General features: G+C 33.1%; 2 protein-coding genes across 2 annotated transcripts in view; one reads left to right on the top strand and one right to left on the bottom strand.

Moving 5' to 3' along the window:
• LOC127836198 (mannose-6-phosphate isomerase-like) overlaps positions 1-14,085 on the top strand; it is a 244,469-nt gene that overhangs the window by 109,880 nt on the left and 120,504 nt on the right. The gene's annotated exons all lie outside the window — the stretch shown is intronic.
• LOC127836193 (gamma-aminobutyric acid type B receptor subunit 2-like) overlaps positions 3,918-14,085 on the bottom strand; it is a 23,217-nt gene continuing 13,049 nt past the window's right edge. Inside the window, exons 6-16 of the mRNA XM_052362672.1 lie at positions 11,018-11,207; positions 10,302-10,451; positions 9,236-9,367; positions 8,879-8,968; positions 8,404-8,554; positions 8,017-8,131; positions 7,633-7,743; positions 7,336-7,461; positions 7,064-7,207; positions 6,368-6,556; positions 3,918-6,225 (exon numbers count right to left, since the gene is read on the bottom strand). Of these exons, the coding sequence (XP_052218632.1) occupies positions 6,064-6,225; positions 6,368-6,556; positions 7,064-7,207; positions 7,336-7,461; positions 7,633-7,743; positions 8,017-8,131; positions 8,404-8,554; positions 8,879-8,968; positions 9,236-9,367; positions 10,302-10,451; positions 11,018-11,207 (1,560 nt within the window). The 3' untranslated portion in view covers positions 3,918-6,063. The remainder of the gene's footprint in view (positions 6,226-6,367; positions 6,557-7,063; positions 7,208-7,335; positions 7,462-7,632; positions 7,744-8,016; positions 8,132-8,403; positions 8,555-8,878; positions 8,969-9,235; positions 9,368-10,301; positions 10,452-11,017; positions 11,208-14,085) is intronic.

Raw genomic sequence — 14,085 nt, 5'->3', positions numbered from 1 at the left:
CATTACCTCATGCGAGCTTTTTAACTGACAATATACTGTTCTAAATCATAACATAATTTCATTTAAATGTAATTAAATGTTATTCTTTGTAAATGTTTTGCTAAGCATGTTAATCATGCTATTATACAGCATTGCAGTTTACCTATATATTTTCAAAATTTCAGAATAGCTTTATTGGTAGAGCAACCCAGGCCGGTATCATTGCTAATTTCAATGGCTAATGGGGTGGTTTAGGGTTCGAATCCCGATCTGACTTTCGTAGGTAAACTTGTGGTTGCAAGGCTCGCAACTGATAGTGTGACAATCTGTTTTGTGCGGGGTTTTGGGCTAACTGCTCAGTTCATCAGGTCGTATGACACACTATAATATGTCCCGTTTGTTGTTTAATTGCTGATTAACATAATAATTAAAAGTTCATTTCCTTATTTTTGATACAAGTCTTTACGAACTCCACGTTCTTATGCTAGGAAGTGCCTTCAATAATTTAATTCAAATGATATCTTTATTAAAGTTTTTTGTTAGTTTCTTCTATAAAACACAAATCGAGCTCGCTTTGAGGCTTTGCCTTATTTCATATTAGGTTAGTGTTGATTTAGATCAGGTTTATCATGCGAGGCTTAGAAAACAAAAAGCACAAGCCTTTATTAAGAAATGTATCATTAAGTATGACTGACATATAACCATAATAGCATTTTCTCTTTGAATTCAAACCTCCTCTACAGTTTTAAAGACAAATTCCTCATACAATGCTTACCATCTACTACGCATTGTTACTTTCACCATCCACAACACAGATACACCATCCAAGTCGTCTACAACTCCTACAATAGATTGGACTTAGAAATGTCTATATAATAACCGGAGTTGTTTTTTTACGCAATACTTTTAGATATTTACCTAATTTTTAGTATGTGAGTCTACCTACATGACCTACAGATGAAGTATGAAATTCGTTCCGGCGGTCCATTGATATTTGGCGAAGATATGGGCCGTGGACTTTAACCATTTGCATGCTGGGAAATTTGTTGTCTGCTAAAATTTCGTCTGCTGAATTTCAAAAATTTGCATTTTTTTTCGATTTCTTTCAAAGAATACTACCAGAATAGCAAACAGTTTGGATCCTGATGATCTGGATCCAAACTGTTTGCAAAGGCGTTTAAAATTCGGTTCCAGCACTGAAAGGATTAAAAAAATTCTCTACTATAACCATTTTTTGGAGTCTTTTTACGCAACTCTTTCAAATGTTGAGCTTGTTTTGATGCCCCGATAGAATGGCATATAGCAGTTGGACTTTTTGTCCATCTGTCCGTCCGGCATTTCATTTGCAGGAATTATTTTCAAACGCTTTCAGATATTGACCTGGTATTTGATGTGTGAGTCTACCCGCATTTACTTACGGATGAAGTATGAGTTTCGTTCCTGTCCATTGATTTTTTTTGCGAAGTTATGGGCCTTGGACGAAGACAAAGAAACTTTCCTGTTCAAAAAATGACGAGTATCAATACCTCTCTAATTGCTCCCAACATTATTTGTTTTTCAACCGCCTGTATTAGTTGCTTCCATTCGCTGCTTCTCTTTCCTTGGTCAATCAAAAGAGGTGTTACATCGACCATCGATAGATGAAGCATTCATGATCACAACGGGTAATTGACTGATGGGGGATGTGTGTATAAGGCGATAAGAAAATATTGCCTTAGGGCTTATCTCCACTGTCGAGCGCTTATCCAATTGTTTATCAGGAACAATAAAACACATCTGCTTTTTTGTTTTGAGGGAGTGTGCTCTGTTGGCCGTTTCATGAGATAACAATTTGAAGAAGGCCCATTATTTACAAAAAAAATCCTAACTCAACAGCCAGCTGGGGGCGCGAGCCCCAGGGCCCCTGGCTTGGGTACGGGCTTGCTTTTAATTGCTTGTGTTCATTAATCATTTAAACTGCAAATAAAATAAGCCACATCATTTAATTGACAATCATGCAATAATTCTTTTAAATGGTTTATGAAACGAAAACATCATGTCGATCGAAGTAACGTTAGCGATAGCATGTGAGTCCGACGTGAGACCGCAACCCCATGTAAGCATAATGTTATACCCTAAGTCGTATGGGACAAAGTAATGGGCATACGAAATGACAAAGTTCTAAGCTTCGTCATTATAATTAAGCAATAGCTGGTATATCTTGTATCTGCTAGTTATAGAACAAGAGGCCCATGAGGACCTGAATCGCTCTACTGCTATAAACACTGTGCAAGTTTGGTAAGACTAAGATGGAAACTGTCTACTTAATCGCGCAAACAATGAGATTTTTTTCAAATTCAAGGGGAGATTATTGTGTACTTATTTCTCCGATACTGCTCATATTCAATGGGGTTCAAGTCTTCATTGATATAAAGATACTGTGCAAATTTGGAAATAATTGGATGAAAATTGTTGAATTAATTGCGTAAACAAGCGGGATTTCAAAATGTTCTCATATTTAAGGGGAAGTCATTCTGGACTTATTGCTTCGATATTGCTTTTTAAAAAAAAGGGGTTTGAGTCCTCATTGATACACAGCCACTGTGCAAGTTTTCCAAGAATTGGATGAAAATTATGAACGACTTATAACTCCGATATTGCTCATTTTCAATTGGGTTGGACTCATCATTCAGATAAAGACACTGTGCAAGTTGGGAAATAATTGGATGAAAACTGTGGACTTTATTGCGTAAACAAGCCTTATTTCACAATTTTATCAAATTCAAGGGGAGATAATTCTGGACTATTTACTCTGATGTAACCCATTTTCAATAGGGTTCGAGTCCGTTTGATTGTATAAATTCAACTTTAAAAACATTCATATGTTTAATCGAAACAGTTGTCTGTGAGGACATACACTACGTTAAATATTGAAATTTAATCGCGATATTCTGAAACGTTCCTCACTCAGTCTAACTTGATCTTAATAACGAAAGCTTTTTATCTAACGGTTCGCACCTCAACTGGGTAATTCATACACCTTAGTGTGGCTCGAGTTTACTCGATTTAAGGAGACTGTAGTACGGTAAAACACCAACATACGCGAGAATACATATACTCATAATTTGAATGTATATGTATAACAACATAGAATAACACACTCGAGGTTAAATTAAGAATTATTTCTGAGTGAATAGTGATGTCCGCGAAATAATGTATACATGCATTTTTACAGTTAAGCATATTTTCCTGAACACAATGTATACCTCTGTCTCGTGTACGTAAACATTGTATGAATTTTGTATGAACATGTTCAAACTACTTTCCTACATAGAGAAAAGGCTTCTAGCAAATAAATTACAATTTTGAAATTGACCATATTTGTGATTTGTATACGCGAAGCTAGCAAATAGCACACGCAACCTACGACGTATGTTACAAAACCTAATAATATATACGTATGTTAAAAACCCATGACCAAGCACCTATATTACAAAGATTGGCATACTTTATATGTACCTCAACATCGCGCTTTTAAAACGTTTGAACAACGGTATACCTCTCTGTAAGATTATGTCTAGCACATGGATTAGCATACTAAACCTATGGTCCGCGTATTTCTATAGTATACTTGGCGTATTCAGGGTTTGTCTAGCGCATGAATAGCGGATTCACCGTTTACCAATTGCCATGTTTAAGCATATTCGATAACAAACTATTACATCACTATTAAGATCCAATTTCCCACATTGTTGCATCTCATTATAAATAACTAGGCGTTTACATTTTTGGTGAATTAAGTAGATTAAACCTGAGGTTTTCCTAAACGTGACTTTTACCCCCACACCACTAATAACAATTGATGCACTGACCAACCAATAACCAAAGCGAGTGATTCCTTGTATATACGCTTCAAACTTAGTTTTCGGGGATATACAACAGCCCTTAAGAAACGAAAAGAAGTTTTATTTAAGTTTAGTTGAACGTTCAGGATACAAGGGATATATCACAAATAATATAGCAAATAGAGTCATAGTATATCAAATTATATAAAAAAGGCATTTTTAATAGCTTCAGATTAATTCAGCTTTATCATCGTCTACATTTCAAAGTGTTCATTTCATAAAACCATCACACTTCATAAACTAACAAAAACGAAGACAATAATATTCAAAGTATGATTTTGTTTTTCACGTTATATTTTCAATCTTAAATATTACTAAGTTGTTGACCACTTACAAACAAATGCACGTAATGGCGAATTTGAGCATTACGATCAATTTGCACAACTAAATGTTGTAGCAAACTGCAAACAAACAAACTAGGCTTTACTACCCACAATAAATACTGCATAACATATTGAAATATCTCAACAGCATAACGTTAAAAAAGTAGGTTACACTTGCTCTTTAACCACACAGTGGCCAAGATATTTAAGAATATTAATGCAATTGAAATTTGCCATGACCACATTTAGTTTCTATCTGAAATTGTGTATTTATTTACGTCAAATCTAAGTTAAACTCAACTGTTGACAATTTTGAACAAACATTACAACAATTAATAATTCAATTACACTCCTTGCAATTTAACAAAACATAAAGTCAGTTACTGAAGAATCCTATCAAGGTTTCACACCAGCTAACAGTTTATCAATGTTAATGGGTACTTAATTAAATACCAGTAATATTTTAAATTAATACCAAAGACAATGCTACGTGCAATCTTACAACAGACTCAGAGCCATATAAGTGTATACAAACATTCATTGAGTCAATAAAAAAGAGTTGGGAATATTTTCATACACCTAAACACACTTACTGATTTTGTAATTAAACTACAACAAATCGTCCCCACTCTTCTCTTGCTCTCAAACTCATGCCGTTTTAAGTAGCACAGATAAGCACATAAACAAGAGATGTTTGTAAAACATATATATACCCTAACGTGCAGTCAATATCTCATTATGCGAAATGTTTTTTTCAGATAACAAGCTCCTGTGATCTTCACCTTTGATCTGTTTATCTAAAAAATGAAGGGTCTTCGCCTCGCATGATTTACTATCCTACACAAAATAAAATAAACTTTACCTTAGTAAAGAGGTAATATTGGAGACGCATTTAATGTTAATGACCCTAGGTACCTTGATATTTGAGCTTAACAATTAAGATGATCTTTTGTCAATCATTCTCTTAATAATGTCCGGAAACAAATTCCATGCTAAACCCTATGCGACTTTGACCTTTGACTTTGTGATCTCTATTGGCATGATATTTCCTCTCACCTAAAGTAACTAGCACCTTGAAAACACTGTACAAAGCCAATAGTTCTTTACGTATTCCACGACAGCCAGGCGGCTCTATTGCAGAGCAATTTTTACTCAATTGAATTTAAATGTATGACCACCATTTTATACTTTCAATAGAATCGTGTTTACTTGTCAATTGGATGAGCTGATTGATTAGGTGAGTTTGATTGCTTGTCATCAAAGCGGGCAAATAGGGTTTACTGCACAAACGTCGGGTTACACATTAACACAGAAACACAGACATTGGTCAGTTTTAAGTAGATGTGCTATATTTCAAAATTCAACATTTTTGAGTCTCGATTCCATTATGGCAGAGTTGTCGGGAAGCATTCAGAGGCCTAATACAAGACAGCCTAAGTGTATGTCTGTCTTTAGCTGCATAAAATGCTACATGTTACAATGTTCAAAATAACTAAAACTCATACAGCCAATTACACTTAAAATATAATATATAATATAAGTTATACTAATTATAATTGTTTGCTTTCAATCCAGTTATGTCGTAAATTCACTGTGTGTTGACAAACCAATCTTGCATTATGTTCTATTTATATTGTTAATCCTATCTCATGGTAAGTTCAAATTGTAATGTTATTCCAATGTCGTAAGTTTACTGTTTGATGTTAATTTACACTCACCAAAGGTTCGATGTTTAATATCAATTCAATCTTTTTATGATTTATATTTGTGATGTTAATTTAACATCATCACCAGTTCAATTTATGATTTCAATCCAATCTCGTCGAAAGTTCAATTTGTAATGTCAATCTAGTCTCATCGGAAGTTCATTTGATTTGTTAATCCAATTTCGTCGTATCATCAGTTTCCGTTTCCTTTTCACATGAACGACTGGCGCCTAATTCAATACGGTTTGTTGTTATACTCAAGGTTGTCGATGATTGTAGATTAGTCAAGGCAGTCTGTGGGGTTGCAATGGGTTTCCGGTAAAATGCTAATATCTGTTTAATTAAATGTATAGGAAACATATTATGAATAATGGAAATACAATACTGTCTCTAGACCACTTATTTTTTAATAATATTATTATTGTTAATATATTGCTAAATTATTGAATTCTTGTTTGTTTAAGTACAGTGTTACCTTTGGGAGGAATATCAACGTCTCCGATACGAGAGTTCCGACGAAAAGGCACACGGAAGTGACTCCATTCAGTACAATCGGTTTGTCATCAAGCGTCATAGACAGAAACAGCCCCACGATACTCAGAATAACAACGTTGTACAAGCATACACCGATCGTCTTGGAGTCGTTTAAAGCTTCTATGTGTACCTTATGTGTTTAAAAACAGAGTAAATGTTGGAAGATACAAGATATACTCAACAATTTGTTTTATTCATGACTGTACGCGTGTTTTAAAAAGTATTCCGTTCAAATCTAGATTAAAGTATTACGTAGGAGAAAGTATATTTGTTTTCAATTAAATATTTGCAAGCAACTAATTTAAGAGAATTGTACGCTGTTAGTGTTGACCCGTTCAGGCGGGCAAAAGGTGGGAACAATTAGTATCACATCGTATCAAACTGCTTTTTAACTCTTGACATTTTCCAAGTTACATGGTAATGCTAAATGGCATCATGTATTAAAATGACATAAAAACATAATACAACAAATAAAGACTCAAAATGGTTATATCAAAATAAAATAATATATAAAGTGGTGACGAATAAATGATACAAAAAGGAGTAAACATTTATCGAATAACTAGTCACCGTGTGAAGTATATTATCAATTATACCATGACACTGGTAACAATAATAACAAGAATAACGCATTTACTTGTCTGGTTTCCCATGCCAAAAAAGCGCCCAAGGCCATAAGAGCACCATTCACTATTTTCAGGGTCCAGTTGAAATAGTTGGAGTGAACCGACACACAAACACGAGAAAACACTAAAACCTTGTCCCCTTTGTCTGTGGTAACCTTTGTAATATTAAACAATACATTTTAATACAATAAACAACAAAGTCAAACATACTTATTCCACTTAATAAATGATCTTTTAAGACACAATATGAACATTGTTATTTTTATATACAACTAAAACATACATCCTCTGTCTCCAGCCGCTGCTCTTTCACATGATGCGGCGAGTAACTCTCCCATACTATTAACACAAGTGTTTCCATGATAACGAGTATACCGATGATGACCAGTAGGTGTTTGTCTCTTAATGACTACAACAATACAGCAGAAATTTTGTTATTAGTATGCATTAATATGCATACGAATTAACATGCATATTTCAAATTAAGTAAATACATGAGATTTGTGTAAATAACACAAATGTTTACATAAAGTAAATCGTAACACAATTATATTTGTGCATTTAAAACATTTTGACAAACCAATTTCTGTTTCATTTGTTTATTTGTGAAAATTCTGTAGACTCTCCATGTCTTGGAAAACATGGAACCAAATAGAGTAGCGAATCCTATCCAGAAGCAAAACAATCGCACCTAAATAAAAAAATAAAAACATTATGCCTAATGCAAAACTCGTATAGATTAAAAAAACATCTATAATGTTGGACATGAATGATAAAACATATAACTTAAAAGAACTCATCGCGCGGCTTGCAGTATAGGGTCATACTTTACAACTATTTTATGATAATATGCCTCGCTTTCTGCTGGCCAAAATTCTACATGATAAAAGAAATATAGAATGACATACGAAACGTATAGTTTTCATCCGCAACGAACAATTCAATTGTAATTAATTAAGCTTACCGCACACACTGTTTTGCTTGTCGTTGCCATTGTCTTGATAACTATAGTTACATACATTAGTAAACAGCCGACAAGTAAAATACTGTTTATGTTTGGTGATGACATTTTCACTATCCTATAAAATATAAGAAATTGCATAAAATGTATTTAATGTTATACTTTAGACATTAATATGATCAGAAAATATTTATTTATAGCGATATGGCAAGGGCAACAGGTATAGCTAATTTGTACGTTTTTTTTTCTGAAATTAACTGTTACATAAACGAATAATCGAAGCATTTTACCAAACATCTTAACGCAGACGCACTTATTCAGTACCAATCATATCTATATGTTTTTTCCTTCCAAATGTCAATTTAAAAACTGAACCTGTTCACATACTACCTGTGCTTTCTCCAAAATACGTTGAAAACGAAGCAAGCGATTGTGAATATGATTCCAATACCAGCTAATATATACATCGTCAAATATAATGACATCGGGACGAACTTCTCTTTCTGAATTGTCTGAGCAGAATCACGTGGGATAATTTTATCTGGAAAAAATAACAATATGTGGCCGTATTACTATAACATTTCGATGATTCATTTAAACACATCATTCATCGAAACAATGTTTTATGGTTAAAGCTTAATAAACAATATTGATCAGCAAGACATCGCCTTGTATATGTTATCAATTAGATAATTTGGTTTTGAATACAAATCAACCAATATATATAGCTCATTAAATAGAAAAATACCCTTCAGTTAGAATGTGTGTATTATAGTATATTGGAAAATTGCGACCATGTCGGTGTTGTATTCAGATTGTTTATTTGTTTTATTTTAAATGTGTACTAAGTGCATCTTAGTCTGACCTTTCCAAATAAGTGCTCCATCTATCCACTCATAACGAGAATTTGGGTGATAATCCTGCCGAAAATATGCCACCACTTTTGTATTCGCATCTGTAAAATCATATTAACTCGTTTAAACTTTAAACCAACATAGATACTTGAATTAAAGCCTTGAGTAATCACAAACGCAGTATAACGACTTTATCTTACATTTCTTGTCCTCCTTCAATACATTTGTTGTACCGAAAATAAGGTAATTTTGCCACAATTGTGTTTTTAGTTTTAACCTAGCAGTACTCTCCCAATCACCAAAAATATTACAAAATTTCCTAAAAGCACAATTGCATGTTTAAGAAGGTGTGCATAAGGTTTAATTACCTTGGATTCTTTGCAATACGGCATCTGGATTAAGAGCCCCATCTGTAAACCTTATTCTACCCGTCGTCCCTACAAAATCTAACTTATCAATGCAGTCGGTAATCATATTTGGTCTTTCATCCATTAAGAATTCTGAAAAAAATATGAATTATATGCAGCGTTTGTACAATTGTCCGGATAAAGTTCAGAAATTAATGAGCATGTGCGCTTGATCTGGACTATCGAGCTATTTTCTATCATTTGGAATACCAGATTTTGAACCGGAATTTTCAACGCTCACGCTTTCGCTGAACGCACACATATTGGTTGTAGTTAAAATAAAAAAAGTTCATGCCTAAGTGTCACAATATTAGCTCCTTCATATGTGACAATCTTCATTATGGGCATAACAATAATTTGTTTACCGTTTGATTGTTTCAGAAAAAATGAAAACAGTTAGCCAACATTCAACTTTACACACACTATTAAAAATACATTAGAAAACGTTACTAAAATAACTTTGATTAAGCTCAGTTTTTCCAGATCTTGAAACTTAAATGTATAATTATCCCATTACTAAATGAGACTTCCGCGTCTCAACATGAGGTGCTTTTAGCCAAATAAACCAGATTGGTCACAACTTCCACGACATATTCTAAAACACATATCATGTTTGACGTTTGACCTCTCATTTTGACTTAACATAGGGCTGGAGAATTATGTCTTAGTTCCACAGGTTGCTTTTTTATTTAAACTTACATTACGTAATGGCTAAATGATTGAAATATCTGAACTTTGAACTCTAAAAGTTAGCCAAACCTTTGCACTAAATAGTTATAATCCATTTTACGACAACCGTTATTTAAAGCTTCATCTTATACTTTCTGCCATTATACAGGTTTACATAACACAGCTGCAAACTAGTATATGTGTATAATACGAATATATCGTCATGCACTCTGTGAGTGCAATGGTAGACAATATCCAGCATCGCTAGATTCACTAATCTAATTCACATAGTTAGAAGTCATGTAAAAACCTTTCAAATACATGGTTTTGATAAGCATACAGTTTCGAGAGAACTTACCACCCCCTAATTTCCAAAGTGTAGATAAAGAGCAGTTCAACGCCAAAGCTGCAACCCAAACATGATCGTAACACTTGCCGACGGCGTAGTCAAATGGTTTGAATTCTGGTACATTAGCGCGATGACGAATATCTGTGAGGAGGTCCGAGTCTTTATCAATAGAACAAAATGTTCGATTAAAACATTAGTTTTCTAGTTTAAAATAAATGCTACGGTTTAAATACAGTGTTTGAATGACCAATCGAATGTCGTTATTTTTGCTGTCATGGCATCATAAAAATCAACATGGCATCAGTTAAAATACAAAATTCATAGTTTTTAAGATATTCTGGTATATACAAATGTATGTTTGAAAATATACTTAAAGTATAGGGTACTCATCAACATATTTATAAAATATTACATTCAAATCGTACCTAACATGTTAAAGTAAGGCTCTATGACGAGAACAATTCCCAGACTATTTAATTAATTGAGTACAATTATTAAATACAATACAATACTAAAATACAAAAAAAACTCGTTTTAACAATTTTGTCTTGAGCTTAAGTAAACCATCAAATATAGATAGCATTCTGAAAAGTTTGTTTTACGTTTCATTGCAAAATAAATTGAATAAGAAAAGTCATCATGAATAGACTTTTTTTTAGGTTTTTAGGCGTTTTACATCCTTATAGCCGCTTGTCGATATTCTCATTTTTAACGATTCTCCTTACACGTCATGTTTGCAATTCCCTTTTCTTTAAAGGGCTTATTATTCACAGTATTACAGAAAAATGCCCCTTCCACTGCCCTCTGCCTTTCTTCTTCCGTGCAATAGACATCGCCAACCTTCCAGAACTCATCGGAATATTTTTCCGTAAATATCCAAACAAACTGTTTCCCGTATAGTCCCAGCTTGTACGCCTAAGTTAATTGAATGACATGTATGATAGACATATTTAATAATAACGACATAATAATGTCAAGTTTTTGCATATATACGCAATCACACAACGTTCAATTAATATTATTTAGTTGCAATATTTTTTATTTAAGGCTATGTTTTTGTCTTGTTCTATTTCCAACAGCTGACATTGTTGTTATTGCACGATCAAGGCCCCTAAACATGGTATTGTGTACGTTAAAAACTTGTTTCGTATGAACATTTATAATAAATATTTGAAATACACATCAAAAGCTCATGACAGCAAAACTTGTACGTCAAATTAGAGTATTAACATAGTACTGACGTATTGGCAGATTTGACAAACGCAAGCCATTTAATGGGAGAAAATAGTAGTTTATGGCCAGCTTATGAGTTACCTACTCCAAACGTGTAGTGTTTTCATCTTTTGCTAACTATATGCTAAGCTTCAGAATACGAAGCAAACGCAACTTGGCATGTACAAATATATGCTTTGACGTATGTCAGCGTGTGTAGCTGAACCGTTCTCAACATTTCTCTAACGTGTCCTAACGTACACTGACGTATATGTGAAATTGTTCTTATGCTTATATATAGTCCGGTATCAGACGCAAACAATAGACCCTTTCAGTTATTGCCGGTTTTTAATTATCTCCCTTGTGTGACGTCATGCGATGATTATCAAGTGTATCGATTGTAAACGAGAAAAGAGATCTTGTTTGAAAATGTTTTTTTTTCAACGATGTAAATGGACTGACCATATGCACGAAAAGGTTTATACTTACTAGTTGTTAACTTGTTAATAATGTATTATTTTCTAATGACATTTTGATATCCGGTTTACACTGCTTATAGAGCAGCGGTATTGTTCATCAGAGAACGTGCTCGGAGGACTAAATACTGAAAATCCCACAAAGCAAAACAACTAAATAAGCCGTATTCTTTCTCATAGAAAGACATTTATAAATTATGTTTCAAAAATAAAGAAACATATATTTATTTGATTACAATTATAAGTGGTGTGGATATTGTAATTGTTCATCAGCGATCGAATGTGTAAGAGGTGCATTTAATAAATTGTAAAACGAAGCCCTTAAATGCGAAATACATAACAATTGTTAAACTTTATCATTTTTTCCCATTGAAATGAATTTTCCTTTCGTTTCCATTGAATGACAATATTAATAATTTTAAGCATACAAATTGAAAAGCGGTGTGGATAGTGATATTTTTCATCAGCGATCGAAAGTGTATTTCAATTATAAAACAAAGCCCTAACAGGCGGAATACATTACAATTTTCCTAATGCTGTGGTGATTTTCCATTGAATGGATTTTTGTTTCCTTTACATTGAATGACAATATTTATAAATTTTAGCAAACATACGGAAAAAACTCTTTATATTATGCAAATTAACTGTCTGCATGTATACATATTGAAATCTCTTTACTAGTGATAAGAAGTGATAAAATTCTGGCATTTTATGATCAATAAATGTATATATTTCATTTATTTAACGAAAGTATTCTTTACCCTATTGTGATTGCTTGTTTTCAAGATGGTGTTTGCGACACTGCAATAACGTACTTGAAATCTATACACGTAATAGCGAAGTTTACATTTGCCGGTACTAGTTAAATACCTCAGTTGATAAGCCGTTAAGTTGCACAATATTTTAAATTTATTTCTAGTTATTAAACATTGTATTATTATAATTAAACTGGCTAATCAATATACACTAGTTCCTGTAAATCCATTTCCGATAATGTCTTCATTTTTTTTAAATGTTAAAATATTTAATTGAAGCAACTGCTCACTATTGTTGCTTTGAAATTTGGCTAAAATGACTGCTTAATATGCCAAGGGGGGATGACATGGGAGTATCATAAATTGTGTTTAATTACCAGACACTAGGCTGCAACGTGTGGTTTATGCAGGGACCCAAGTATAGGTCCCTAGATTTTTGACACCTTTTTTATTTGTAATTGTGTGGACAGTAAGATAATCGGGTTGTGATGAACAAAGGTGCAATAAAACACCCGGATAAAAATTCTGCAACAAAGAGTGTCAACATCGGTGTAAACAATTAAAACAAAAAATAACATTTATCACGTGAATTTATTTTATGTGTAACAAGGTAAGTTTTGTCAGACAAATAAAGGTTCAAATAATCTATTTGTTGTTTGTTTTCATCATTATTTGTTTTCGTTCGTTCAATTTAATTTATTCTGAAATATTTTCAATTTATGAGCAATTTTTAACCAACAAATGGTCGCGAAGTGCCGAGTATGGAGATTTTGTCGTAACTACACACCGAGCTCTTTCATTGTGTTCAAATCCTGAGTTTGTTTTTAGTAAAAACAAATAATAACAACAATATAATCGTTTCACAAATGCAAATGTTTTATTCAGACATAATTAGTAAAATCATTTGATATTTTGCATGATTATCATTAAAAACAATGATTTTGTCAACCTTCCCTATATGCGCTTTTATGAATTACACCTCTTTTTGCCAACCATTGGGCGGAGTCTAAACTTTGCAGGCGGGGTGAATTAACACTTCAACTCTAATTTTCAATGATAAAGGTCATGTTTCCAAGTGGTAAAAAAGCGCTCAAATCATATCCCAACGATCATTACCATTAAAACGTTCGGCGCTTTTTCCAATATTTGGCATTTCCATAAAATATTTACGTTTAAAGTTTATTGGTAACAGTACGGGATTTGTCTTGCGACACGCAGGGTTATTGAACAGAATGTTTAATTTATTTTCACGCTTCAACGTACTAAAACGAAATATGCAAAAAGCGATAGCTTTAATAATAGGCGTCAATATAATAAAAAAATGAAATATTTGTGCAATTTAAGCATCTA

The sequence above is a fragment of the Dreissena polymorpha genome, chromosome 6, assembly GCF_020536995.1.
Source record: "Dreissena polymorpha isolate Duluth1 chromosome 6, UMN_Dpol_1.0, whole genome shotgun sequence".
In the NCBI taxonomy this organism is placed as follows: domain Eukaryota; kingdom Metazoa; phylum Mollusca; class Bivalvia; order Myida; family Dreissenidae; genus Dreissena; species Dreissena polymorpha.
This window is presented reverse-complemented; position numbering and strand designations above follow the sequence as displayed.